The 11,490-nt window shown below is 43.0% G+C and overlaps 1 protein-coding gene across 1 annotated transcript; it reads left to right on the top strand.

Annotated features, from left to right (window-relative positions):
* The first annotated feature begins 3,971 nt into the window (after positions 1-3,971).
* LOC136358842 (glutathione S-transferase-like) lies at positions 3,972-10,355 on the top strand. The gene is made up of 7 exons (XM_066314921.1): positions 3,972-4,099; positions 5,124-5,237; positions 5,888-5,939; positions 7,707-7,839; positions 8,731-8,872; positions 9,511-9,642; positions 9,961-10,355. Exons 2-7 carry the CDS (start codon positions 5,151-5,153, stop codon positions 10,081-10,083), a joined length of 669 nt encoding a protein of 222 aa, XP_066171018.1. The 5' UTR covers positions 3,972-4,099; positions 5,124-5,150; the 3' UTR covers positions 10,084-10,355.
* Positions 10,356-11,490: the final 1,135 nt, after the last annotated feature.

Here is an 11,490-nt window from a genome sequence, read left to right as displayed (position 1 = left end):
GACCCGGATGTTCATTGATTTCTTGCTGCTACTTCTATGCCTAAAGTCTGTCTGGTTCTGTTTTTCTGATATTCCCAGGAACTGTTGAAAAATTAGGAGAGATTATACCAAACAGTAGGTCATGTAATTTTTTTCTGGGAAATGTCAGGAAAAGCCTTCATGTTCTGGTTAGCTGAGGATGAAAGGTTTGTGTTCTGGTTTTACTTTCAAAACCGGGCAGAAAAACCAATTATGTAGTGGTTTCACGTTCACCTCTTTTGACCTTTACTCGCCAATGCACCAATTTTGTGACGGTTTCAGTGTTTACTCTGCTGTGAGATAGGACGGAAAAAGAATAAAACAGGCCTACACTTAAAGTTACTAAGATAGTTTATTCACACATACTAAAAGAATGAAAAAAAAAGGGAAAAGGAAACTTCAAAACACTTCTCACCCCCCCACAAACTGTTCACTTTCCCACACACAACATAGAGAGATACAACCTGTGATTTTCAGTCAGTTTTACCATTTAAACACAATCTTCCATCACTTTGGGAGAGGAGTCTAGTGTCCCCCAGAGACATTCACCACAAGAAAAAACAGTCTAGTAGCTGTCAATGTTACAAATCCACAACCACACAAAATTTTGCAGATTGTGCAGTTCCACCCATTAGCAGACTTTCCCCTGGCTACTCTTGATCTTTTCAGTGTATTTGGGGTAACATTTAAGAATGCTTTTTCTAGTATAAAATAACGATTCTCTTCTATCTCTAAAATCATCTTTAAATCAAAAGAAATAGAGAGCTCCTTTTTACCCGAGGAGTGAAGGGCCTCAAACCACTTTCTGTCTGAAATCATCTCTGTCTCAAAGGCTGTGACCTCCTTTTACCCCAGGAGTAAAAGGGCTTACTCTGTTCAAAATTCTCAATTATATCTCAATTATATCTCAATTATATCTCAATTATATCTCAATTATATCTCAATTATATCTCAATTATATCCGTCCACAACTTTTGACTAAAACCAGCATTCCCCCCAACAGCATTAATATTACAAGGAATAGTCCATTTCTTCATGGTTTACACCAGAGAAGTCTGGCCGAAAATGTCCACTTCCTTAATCCCTTCTCCCAGTAGTCTTTGTCAGTTCTTACACTGACTCCATCCCATGCTGTCTCTCTACGTTTTAAATCACTCTGTCTTCCATCGAGGAGGGAGAGAGTTAATATCTTTGCCCGGAATTCTTCTCCTTGGGGCTGCGACTCACACTCACGACTCACACTCGCGGTGTGGAATTTCAAGGCCGCGCTAGTGATGGGCGGTGTGGGGGCCAGAGAATGCCCAGAAAAGCTGATGGATTGCCTTCACGCACCCCTCGGTCCGACCCGAAGCGGACCCAGACTCAGAACCGCTCCCTGGGGCCCGGGGGGTGACGCTCTCATCGTCCCCCGGGCACTGCTCAGGCGCGGCCCGGGCCCTCCGCCGGCCGCCGCCGCACGGGCGCTGCTGAGCTGCAGCCCGCCCTCTTCCCGCCGGCAGCCCGGGAGAAGGGCCGCGGCCGGCCCGAGCCCGCTCCCCGCGGACAGCGGCTCCCGGGGCCGCCCGGGGGGCAACGGGGCTGCACCGGGCCCGCCTGCCCTCAGCCCTGTCCGGGGGCCAGCGGCAAGGGACAGCGACTCACCACGGTGCTTCCGATTTTAAACCTGGGTGGTTCCAGAAGCGTGCCTAACTCCTTAATTGGTCAACCGAGCTGTCAACTTCTGCTAAAACTTCCTTACATAAACCCTCCCGTCCATGACAACCATCTGAGTTTGGATTCAGCTTTCCTCTGAGGTTAGCTTATAATATGTTTGGACCAGAGGTCCTGAAGCACCTCTGTTTTGTCACTAGACACTTACACTCTGGTACTGCAGCTTCACCAATATTTCCTTTGTCTGACGGTCTATTGTAGCAGCTGTGATAGATGTAATGTATAAATTCGCATATAAAATATTGTATTAAAAGCTTGGACTATTAAAAAGCTACTCGGGGGCATCTCTGGGATTCCAAGGCCCATTGTGCAGCTGTGAAAAAACAAAATTTGCAACAGAAACGACAGGGCTGGACTGGAGATGGCCCTTCATCAAGGATGGGCCTCCACAGCTACTCAGGACCTGATACCAATCTTGGTGGAGGATCTGGAGGATGATCAAATCAGGACCCTAAAGGAAGAATCCAGGAAGACTCTTGACACCTCTTTTCATACTTATGGGGAAAACCTTTCAAACCCTTACTTGGGATTAAAGAAATGCACGAATATTCGGACTTTCAATAGACTTAGCCTCGGGACAAATGACCTGTATAAAAACCCTACATGAAGACCCAGCATTGGTGGCAGGGATGGATGGCGCCTTTGCTGCTGCTACCCAGTCCACCCAACATTCGATTGATGTTGTCTATTCTTATTGTGGCTTTTTAATTCGATCTTGGAAAATTGCTAAATAAATTATTTTATTTTGGATTGGCTTCTAATCATTTATAACAGCAGCTAAATGCACTTTGCAGACTCTGAGAAACAAATGCTTGTCACCAGTTCAAAACTCACTGAGAAAGCAGGAGTCAGGAGGGTGTCAGGTGCTAGTGAGACCTTGGAATGTGGGAATCCATATTGACTTACACCATTGCATATTAAATCCAGTTTAGTACAAGTTGTACTGGAGTTGTTCATTCTCATCATTTAAATCAAGCTCCACTACTGAGGTCAGCAAGACTGTTGAACTTGGATAAATATGCACATTTATGTGGTGAAAGGTGTTCCTGCCCCGGGCTGGAGGGTAGGAACTAGATGATCCTTAAGGTCTCCTCTAACCCAAACCATTCTATGATCCTGTGATATTATTTAAAACACCAAATAAAGCAAGTATGTAAATGAAAGAGCAAGTGCTGTAAATCCAGTTACAACTAGAGCACTGGCAGCTTTCAGCAGGGCAAACTCAGGACACTGTAGCTCTTGCTAAGGCCTACAGTTTGTTCATAAGAAATGACATGCAGCTGGAACCAGTTTTTGTTATCAAAAAAGGAAATGAACCCGACCTGTTTAAGCAGTAAAGCACGTATTAAAGAGAGTTGTTGCAGGAGCTGTTTCCCTTCCCCCCCACAGAAGCGTTCAGACAACACTTGCAACTAAAGTACAGCAAGGACCTGGAGGAGAAAGCCCCTCTTACTGTAACAACCATTTTTTTTTTTCTGGCAGTGTGGCACACTGCAATTTATACAATCTCCCTGAGTTACATAAGAAGAATATCCCATATTGCAATTAAAGGAATTAATTCAGCCAAATTTTGCATGTCTATATGGACCTTGACTGCAGTTAATTCCTATATGAATATTAACCATGTAGATTAGATAGACAGGGTGGTGCATGGGGGATTTTTCTGTATGGACTTTTTGAAATCAATACAGTTGACCCAAGAAAGCTGTCAGGAGTGCAGAGTGCAGTTTGCCTGTTGATACTACATTTCATTCACTGTCTCTCACAGTTGTCTTTGGTGTGTATTTCACTGAGTCATATTCAGGGAAATATTTTTGACAGAAATAAAATCCAAAATCCACCCTGATGTCCAGAGATGATTCAGCAGAAGTGTCCAGCAGGAATATACCCTAAGGAAGGCATAGAAGCTTGTGACAGATTTGAGCTGAATTAATTGATGTGATTTAGGTAAAGTGGCAATGTGTTCAAAGTAAAAAAAACCCAAAAATAAAATATTAGAAAAAAAGTGTGATTTGCAATAGCAGAATTCTTTTGGACTATTTGAGATTTCCATAGTCATAATTATTTCTAACTAGCCTGGCACCAAACAATGAAAATAGGAGGCATATTACCATTTTGTGGTAGAACAGATGTTTCCAATGATCATGACATCTCATCTATCTTATATTTGTACATAGTCAGCATTAGTCAGGAAATTATTTTCTGTAGGTGAGAAGTAACTAAACAGAGCTAATTGGTTTTGTTTGCACAAGAGAGAGAAGGTCCCTATTTGCAGAGAAGTGTTTGCAATTCCTTGTAGGAGGGGCTACAGATATATATAAACTCAAAGCAGAACTGCTGAGAGCTTCAAGTGAGTTACGCTGTGCACAAGGTAAGTGGGGTATTGTTTTGGACACATAGGGAGTTGCTGTGAAACTCAGTGAGTGAAAGGCTTGCATAGATTAAATGTGTGCTTGTACTTTCTTTACTAACATGGTTCTGTGTAGCAAATGTTAATCAGCTGCTTTTGAGGTGTACAGAATTAAGAAAAACAGGTGTAGATCTCACAAGTGGGGAGTGTTTCCTCTCCCCTCCTCCCCCCTTACTTGTAGAGAAGGGGTCATTTTGTTTACAAGGGGAACATTGTGGGGGGGTTGAGAGTTTTCCTTTTGCTGCTGTTAATGCTTCAGCTTTGTTGGTGACAGGGTATCAACAGCTGTGAGGCTGGGATAGGCTGGGCACTGTTCTGTGTGTTTGTCACTGCTGTGCTCGCGTGGTTCTCAGTGGGGTGGGTGACAGTCTGCCCAGAAACTGTTGTTGCTTGAAATTCCAGCAGAGTTGGAACTGGACCAGGCGAGCATTGCCCCTCTGGCTGTGCCTGTGGTAAAGGCAAATCCGATGTTACCAGAGGCAAAATTAATTTCTGTGTCTTTGGAGGCTTGTCTAAAGACAAATTGCTGAAGCAGGGAGTGTTGTAAAAGAGGTTGACTGTGGGAAAGAATTCCTTCCTGGCCGGTTGTAATGGAGCATAATTGCTGCTGGAGAAAGCATGTATTTGGATTAAACAGTAGAATGTATTCTGAGATAATGCCAAAACACACAGAGAGAGCAAACTCTCTGCTTTTTGGTGAGAACAGAGCCCTTTGGATGTAGATGGTTTTGATTCACTACTTTTCTGACTGGCCCAATTCCTCTAACTAGGGAATTGTGCTAAACTATTCTGCATGAGTAAGGAATATTTGAAGGCAGAATAATACAAGTCAGTGTCTCAATATAATGGTTTACGTCCTTTGTTAATTGATTAAAACCATGAAGCATAAATGATCGTTTCCAACAAGCTAACTTTGAGAGCCACTTAGGGTGTTGAATCCAGGATTCTGAACCTTAATTTTGCAAACCTGATTTCTTCATTGCAGATACTAGGAAGTCAGGCACGTGGAAGCATGTCTGGAAAACCCAGGTTGCACTACTTCAATGGAAGAGGCCGCATGGAAACAATTCGGTGGCTACTGGCTTCAGCTGGCGTTGAGGTTTGTCTCTGGTCTTTTATACTGAGATCCTGTGACAATTATGTGCTTTCCCTGTTCCTTAGGAAAAGGGTGACTGAGCAGGAGGTTCATACTCTGCATTTAGTGCATTGCTGAGCAAGCCAACAGTGGCCACCAGCTTTCCCTAAGCAGGGGACAAGTTCTTTCCACACATCACGTGCAAAGCCCGCTGGTAGCCCCACAAATGCTTCTCACCAGTAGCCGGGGAAAGAAGAAATTTAAAATCCCAGGAGCACACCCTGGCTTCTTATCTTCTGATCACAGAGGTCAAGCAGATGCAATTCTGAGGACCTTCAGTTAAATTCCCATGTGTAAAAGAGCAAGAGGTTATTATTGCTACCATAGTGTAGTTTACATGTGAAGGTACTGGATACTGTAAACCTCAGAGGGCTTTCTTTATCTCTGACAAATTCTGATACTAAACCAGAGACAGAGTATGGGAATGTGTGTGTTCCAAGAGCCAAGTGTTTCTGGCACAGTGATGGCCAATGTGCCTGACAGCTTTCAAATATGATTGATGATTTATATAATAAAATTGGCCAAAACACATCTCTTTTGGCCTTCTTTATCTAAATGACAAAGAAGCTAAATCATGGAATGACAACGGAACTTCTCTACTCTCCTTTCTGCAGTTTGAAGAATCATTTCTGGAAAAAAAGGAGGATCTGACAAAGTTACAGAAGGGTAAGTTTCCTTCACTTTGAAATAATGACACAGCAACAATAGTAAGATTAACAAAAATCAGAATTAAAATTAGAAATAGAATTATCATTAGTTCTCTGAGAACATGTAAGAATTCCTAGGTCTAAGTGTCTTACAAAGAAAATCTCATAGCTGAGATGAGGCACATGAGGTCTCAGAGGTGCACACTGCAGTGTGTTAGGTGGTGTCATCCACCCAGTGGCTTCACTCTTCACTGAATCACAAAACGGCTGAGGTGAGAAGGGACTTCTCATGATTGTCTACTCCACCTGCCCTCTTCAAGCAAGGCCACCTCCAGCCACTCACCCAGGACCATGTCCAGTGTGTTTTGAGTATCTGCAAGGATGGAGAATTTACAGCTTCTCTGGACAACCCACACAGTCAGAACATTTCTTTAAGGTCAGACGGTTGACTCTCCTTTGCTTCAGCCCAGGTCCGTTGCCTTCCATCCTCTGGCAATAGAGGCTTTTGCCATCGCATCACCCTGAAAGCCATTAGCATTTCAGCTTGCCTGCAAAGGTGTTCTTTTATAATCCATATGAAAACAGACTTCCAGAGTTTACCTGTACCTCTGCTGTGTTCCTGCATCCCAAGGCAACTACCCACCCATGCTAGCTTCAGCTTCCATCTTCCTGAACATGATGGTCATGTTTCCTCCAAACTAAGTGGCATGTTGGTGCTCTTCACATGGCCTGTCAAAAGAAATCAGAGTTAGGGGGAGCATTTGCAGTCCTGCTGCCCTTTAGGGATAATGTCTTCGTCCCCCTGCTACAGGCTGCCTTTCAAAAAGTATTTTGGGGCACATGCCTAAAGATAAATGCACCCTCACAAAGAGGGATATAGCTGATCCGGTACCTGAGTCAGGAAATACCATTCCCTAAATCAAAAACACTTCCTCACTTCTCTGATCTGATACCTCTCTTTCTGGAGGTATTTTCACATCTTTCGTGCTAGGACAAGGCTTTTTTTCTGCATGCTTGCCAAAGAGCTACACAGCGCCAGCCTCACTCCAAGTGATATTTGGCTCATGCAGGAGTCTCATGGAACACACCAATTGTTCTCCATTTCATGCCTGTACAGATGAGATGCCATTTGTCAGTAAAGTAGTCACAGGGATGTTTTATGCTTTTTATAGCCACTATTATTTATTTTCAGTGTTACTTACACTGTGTGTTGGCCAGTGCTAAGAAAGTCCAGATCGATTTAGCAAAACAGGACAGAAACTGGCTGGACCAGAGCCTTCAGTCCTTCTCATCTGTATTAACCTCCATGAAAAAAAAAAAAACCTGTCTTAGGGACATGCAGTGCATATATTTCTCAGTGCATGACAGCTAAAAGTTCTGCATTTGGCTCTTTCCTCAAATCAGTAATTTCCACAAGTACATTGCTACAGGATGAAGTTATTAAGTTTGCCACTGAGAAAAGGTTATTGCATGGTGAGCATTTTCCACACCTTCTTGTAAGAATGAAGAAGGTTGCCACCAAAAGGGTTGTCAAGCATTGGAACAGGCTGGCAAAGGAAGTGGTTCAGTCACTGTGTGTACATGTGCACTTGGGGAAATGGTTTAGTGGTGAAATTAAGGAATTGTTGGGCTTACAGTTGGATTTGATGATCGTTGTATTTTTTATCCAGCCTCAATGATTCAGACTGTAAATTAAAAGGAATACATGTGATTACTTTGCCTAACACATGCTCGTGGTTCTCATTCAGGGACTGAAAGTGTCCTTGTGTTATTCCTTTGCCCCTAGATGGATCCCTGCTCTTTCAGCAAGTGCCAATGGTAGAGATTGATGGGATGAAGCTGGTGCAGACCAGAGCCATTGCCAACTACATCTCAACGAAGTACAACCTCTACGGGAAAGACCTGAAGGAGAGAGTCCTGTACTGTAACAGTTCCACCTTTGCTTGTTAGACCCCAGCTCACACTGTAGCTCAGTGTAACACCAGGATATCCCAGCTCACAGCTAGATTCAGTGGGAGAGAGCAGTGCTTTGTGCAGCATGAGATGACTGAGAGACTGCAGGTGATGTCTACAGCAGTGACAGCCAGATGGATTAGATAGGGCAAGTGAGCCCACGAATCATCCATCAGAGGTCAATGCAGCCCTCAGGAGAAAGAAGTCCAGGGGGGCAGGTTGTTTTAGTGATGCTGCTTTTCATTTTTATCCTGCAGTTGTCAGCAGCATCATTTTCTCCTCATCACATTCAGGGCAATGTCTCTTAAAGAAACAAAAACCCTACTCTCTCTCTAAAAATCTCTGATAACTAGGAATTAGGGGAGAATAAGAATTACTAACAGGTGGTTAAAGGACAGGACTCCCAGGGCACATGCTTTGACCTGAGGTATTTTTGAATGCTTCACATTAATAAGCACTGCTGAACACATGTCAAGATGTTTAGTATAAATGGTATGGACTTGCTGTTAAACTTACCCTGTCTGATGGGATTTTTAACACAAGTTTGCATTGGAAACATGGCAATTTTGTAGTCAGGTTCAAAAACCTGCAGTGCAGAGAAGTGTCAGTCTCAGCAAGAAGTGGAAGGGGTGCAGTCTTTAGGTTTTTCCCTAGGAATTTTGCATTTGTCTTTCACCCAAGCTCCCCGCTGCCTGCCCCCAGTGCAGCTGCATTCCCGGGGGTGCTTTGCCAGGGCAGGGGTGTGTGGGAGAGAAGAGGCAGGGATTTCCCAGCCTCTCAGTGAGGTTATGGCAGGAGTTATTGTGCTGTGCAGAGCTACTGTGTTTGACCTGACCAAGTGGACCTGATCCTTTCAGAATCGATATGTATGTGGAAGGAATGTTCGATCTGAATGAGTTGTTCCTCATGTATATTGTCCAACCAGCAGACAAAAAGGAGGAATATTTTGCAAATATGATGAACAAGGCGGAAAACAGATACTTCCCAGTCTTTGAAAAGGTATGTGGCATAGAGGTTGTGGCTCCATTGATACTGTTATCTTGAACCTCCATCCTGGATGCGCACAAGTTATATAGTGGAAAACAGAAGCAAAACTACCATGGAATATCAATGCTCTGGTTTTGGTGGTGCTGGGAGTAAGGTGGAGACAGGACACTACAGAGGGGACAGAAGGCACTTAAATTCTGAGAGAGACGTAAAGTTGCCAAAACCCAGCACACACTGAGCTCCCCAAACATCCATCTTTCAATCCGTGTGCTGTTTCAGACAGAAGACACTACGGCACCAGCTTTGACATCGAGTTTCCTCCTGAAGGGCAGATGCCCCTCTAGCATACATGCTGTGTAACAGCATTACAGTTCCTTCTGTATCTCCTCCAGCTTAGCCTTCAATGCAGCTACAGAGCCAAGGCAAGATGAGCACAACTGAGCTGCCAGACAGAAAGGTAGAGGAGAAGGAGCTGATAGATTATGCCTAGGATGGCAGGGCCATCACATCATTGTTTGTACTACAGGTGTTTGATCGGCAGTTCCTTCCTTCCCAGACAACTCCATGCCACGTGTGACCTTGCTTTGGAGATATTATGTTAAGTTACACAGAGGAAAAAACCTCATCTCCTTCTGGGTCTCTGTTTTTAGGTTTTGAAAGACCATGGAAAAGACTTTCTGGTCGGCAACCAGCTGAGCAGGGCAGATGTTCAGTTGCTTGAACTCATTTTAATGGCAGAGGAGTACAAACCTGATGTTCTTGCAAATTTTCCTGTCTTGCAGGTAAATGAATGGGCAGTTTGAGTGGATAGTGAATTGGAATGAAACACTGATTTAAACTGGCTGAAAATATGGGAGAGTGGGAGGGTCAGAAGTGACATGCAAAATAATCAAATATTCTATTTACTTTACGTGGCCTCACTTACTGATTTTTTAATGTCACTTTCTGTCACTACAACCCCAAAAGCGTAAGAGGGGGAAGCATATAGTTTCTTCTGCAGTATCTATTTGTAATGTGACTTTCAGAGCATGGATAACACTGAAATATGTGACAGTTGCAATGATTCTTAAGCACTGTGCTGTTTTGGTTTTATTTTGTAGAGCTTCAAAGCAAGAATAAGCAATATTCCCGCAATAAAGAAATTCCTGCAGCCTGGCAGCCAGAGGAAACCACCAGTAACAGAAGAAGATTTAGCCAAAGCGATGAAAATATTCCGCTCCTGAGCTGCAGTCTAAAGCCATACAATCTGTATTTCATTGTTTTCTGATAGTTACAAAGTGAAATTAATGGATATATGAAAAAAAAATGTTTCTGATCTCTCTTTCCTTAGCTACAGGACAGGTTTTAGCCTACTGCTGACACTTCAAAGTAAAGCTACATGAGCCTACCAGCAATGGAAATAGTTCACTGATTAGGGAGTGTATTGGACAGCACAGGATGCCTTAAATAACTATAGAGAATACCTGCAATAAAGTCTTCCTACTGATACTCAGAACTGGGACGTTCATTGATTTCTTGCTGCTGCTTCTATGCCTAAAGTCTTTCTGGTTGTGTTTTACTGGGTTTCCCCAGATTTGTTGGGAAAATTAGGAGATATTATCCCAAACAGTAGGTGATGTATTTTTTTTTTCTGGGAAATTCTTGGAAAAGCCTGCCTGCTTTGTTTAGGTGAGGATGAAAGGTTTGGATTTAACTTCTCTCTGAACTTAACATGGCATATGCTTGGACCAGAGGTTCTGCAGCACTTGTTTTGTCACTAGGCACTTAAACTTGTGAAAAACAAGGTTCACTTTCTTGGTAAATTTTAAGAAATAGGTTTAATAAACAAATAACACACTTAGGAGACAGAAAATTAAGCAAGGGATTAACAGCCAGGTGACTTGGCATTTAGCCAAGAATGCAGCCTGCTATTTCAGGGTCATTTTTAAAATACTCTTTTACCAGCTAGTTTCTATGTTCTATGAACTCTTTAGCATGGCCTCTCTTTAGGCCTGTCTTTTTAGAGCATGCATGTTTCTTGGCTGTGCCATCATTATCACCTCCATCTTGGGCCTTGGTGCCTACTTTCCACAGACTGTCGGTGTTGATAGTTGGCATGTCCCCATCGTATGTTCACTGGTTGTTATTCCAACCAAACAGGCCATTCAATTACAAGCATAACTATATATCAGTATCTCACTACTATGTCTAAGTTTTGCTAATAGCAGAAATAAAAACTATATCCTTGCAGCATAGTTATTATATACATAGGGCATTCATCTTAATATTTGTGAAAACCTACTTTATAATATACATTTATATCAAACTACTGCAGTTTCACCAATGTTTCCTTGGTCAGAAGGTCTGTTGTAGCAGCTAAATGCACTTTGCAGACTCTGAGAAACAAATGCTTGTCACCAGTTTAAAACTCACTGAGAAAGCAGGAGTCAGGAGGGTGTCAGGTGCTAGTGAGGCCTTGGAATGTGGGAATCCATATTGACTTACACCATTGCATATTAAATCCAGTTTAGTACAAGTTGTACTGGAGTTGTTCATTCTCATCACTTAAATCAAGCTCCACTACTGAGGTCAGCAAGACTGTTGAACTTGGATAAATATGCACATTTATGTGGTGAAAGGTGTTCCTGCCC

The sequence above is a fragment of the Sylvia atricapilla genome, chromosome 3 (assembly GCF_009819655.1).
Source record: "Sylvia atricapilla isolate bSylAtr1 chromosome 3, bSylAtr1.pri, whole genome shotgun sequence".
NCBI classification, from domain to species: Eukaryota; Metazoa; Chordata; class Aves; order Passeriformes; family Sylviidae; genus Sylvia; species Sylvia atricapilla.
This window is presented reverse-complemented; position numbering and strand designations above follow the sequence as displayed.

Bases quoted from the DNA above. Each gene is read 5' to 3' on its own strand.
- LOC136358842 (XM_066314921.1), top strand. From the start codon at position 5,151: ATGTCTGGAAAACCCAGGTTGCACTACTTCAATGGAAGAGGCCGCATG. The intron at 8,873-9,510 runs GTATGTGGCATA...CTCTGTTTTTAG, and splicing joins ACTTCCCAGTCTTTGAAAAG to GTTTTGAAAGACCATGGAAA. The intron at 9,643-9,960 runs GTAAATGAATGG...TTTATTTTGTAG, and splicing joins CAAATTTTCCTGTCTTGCAG to AGCTTCAAAGCAAGAATAAG.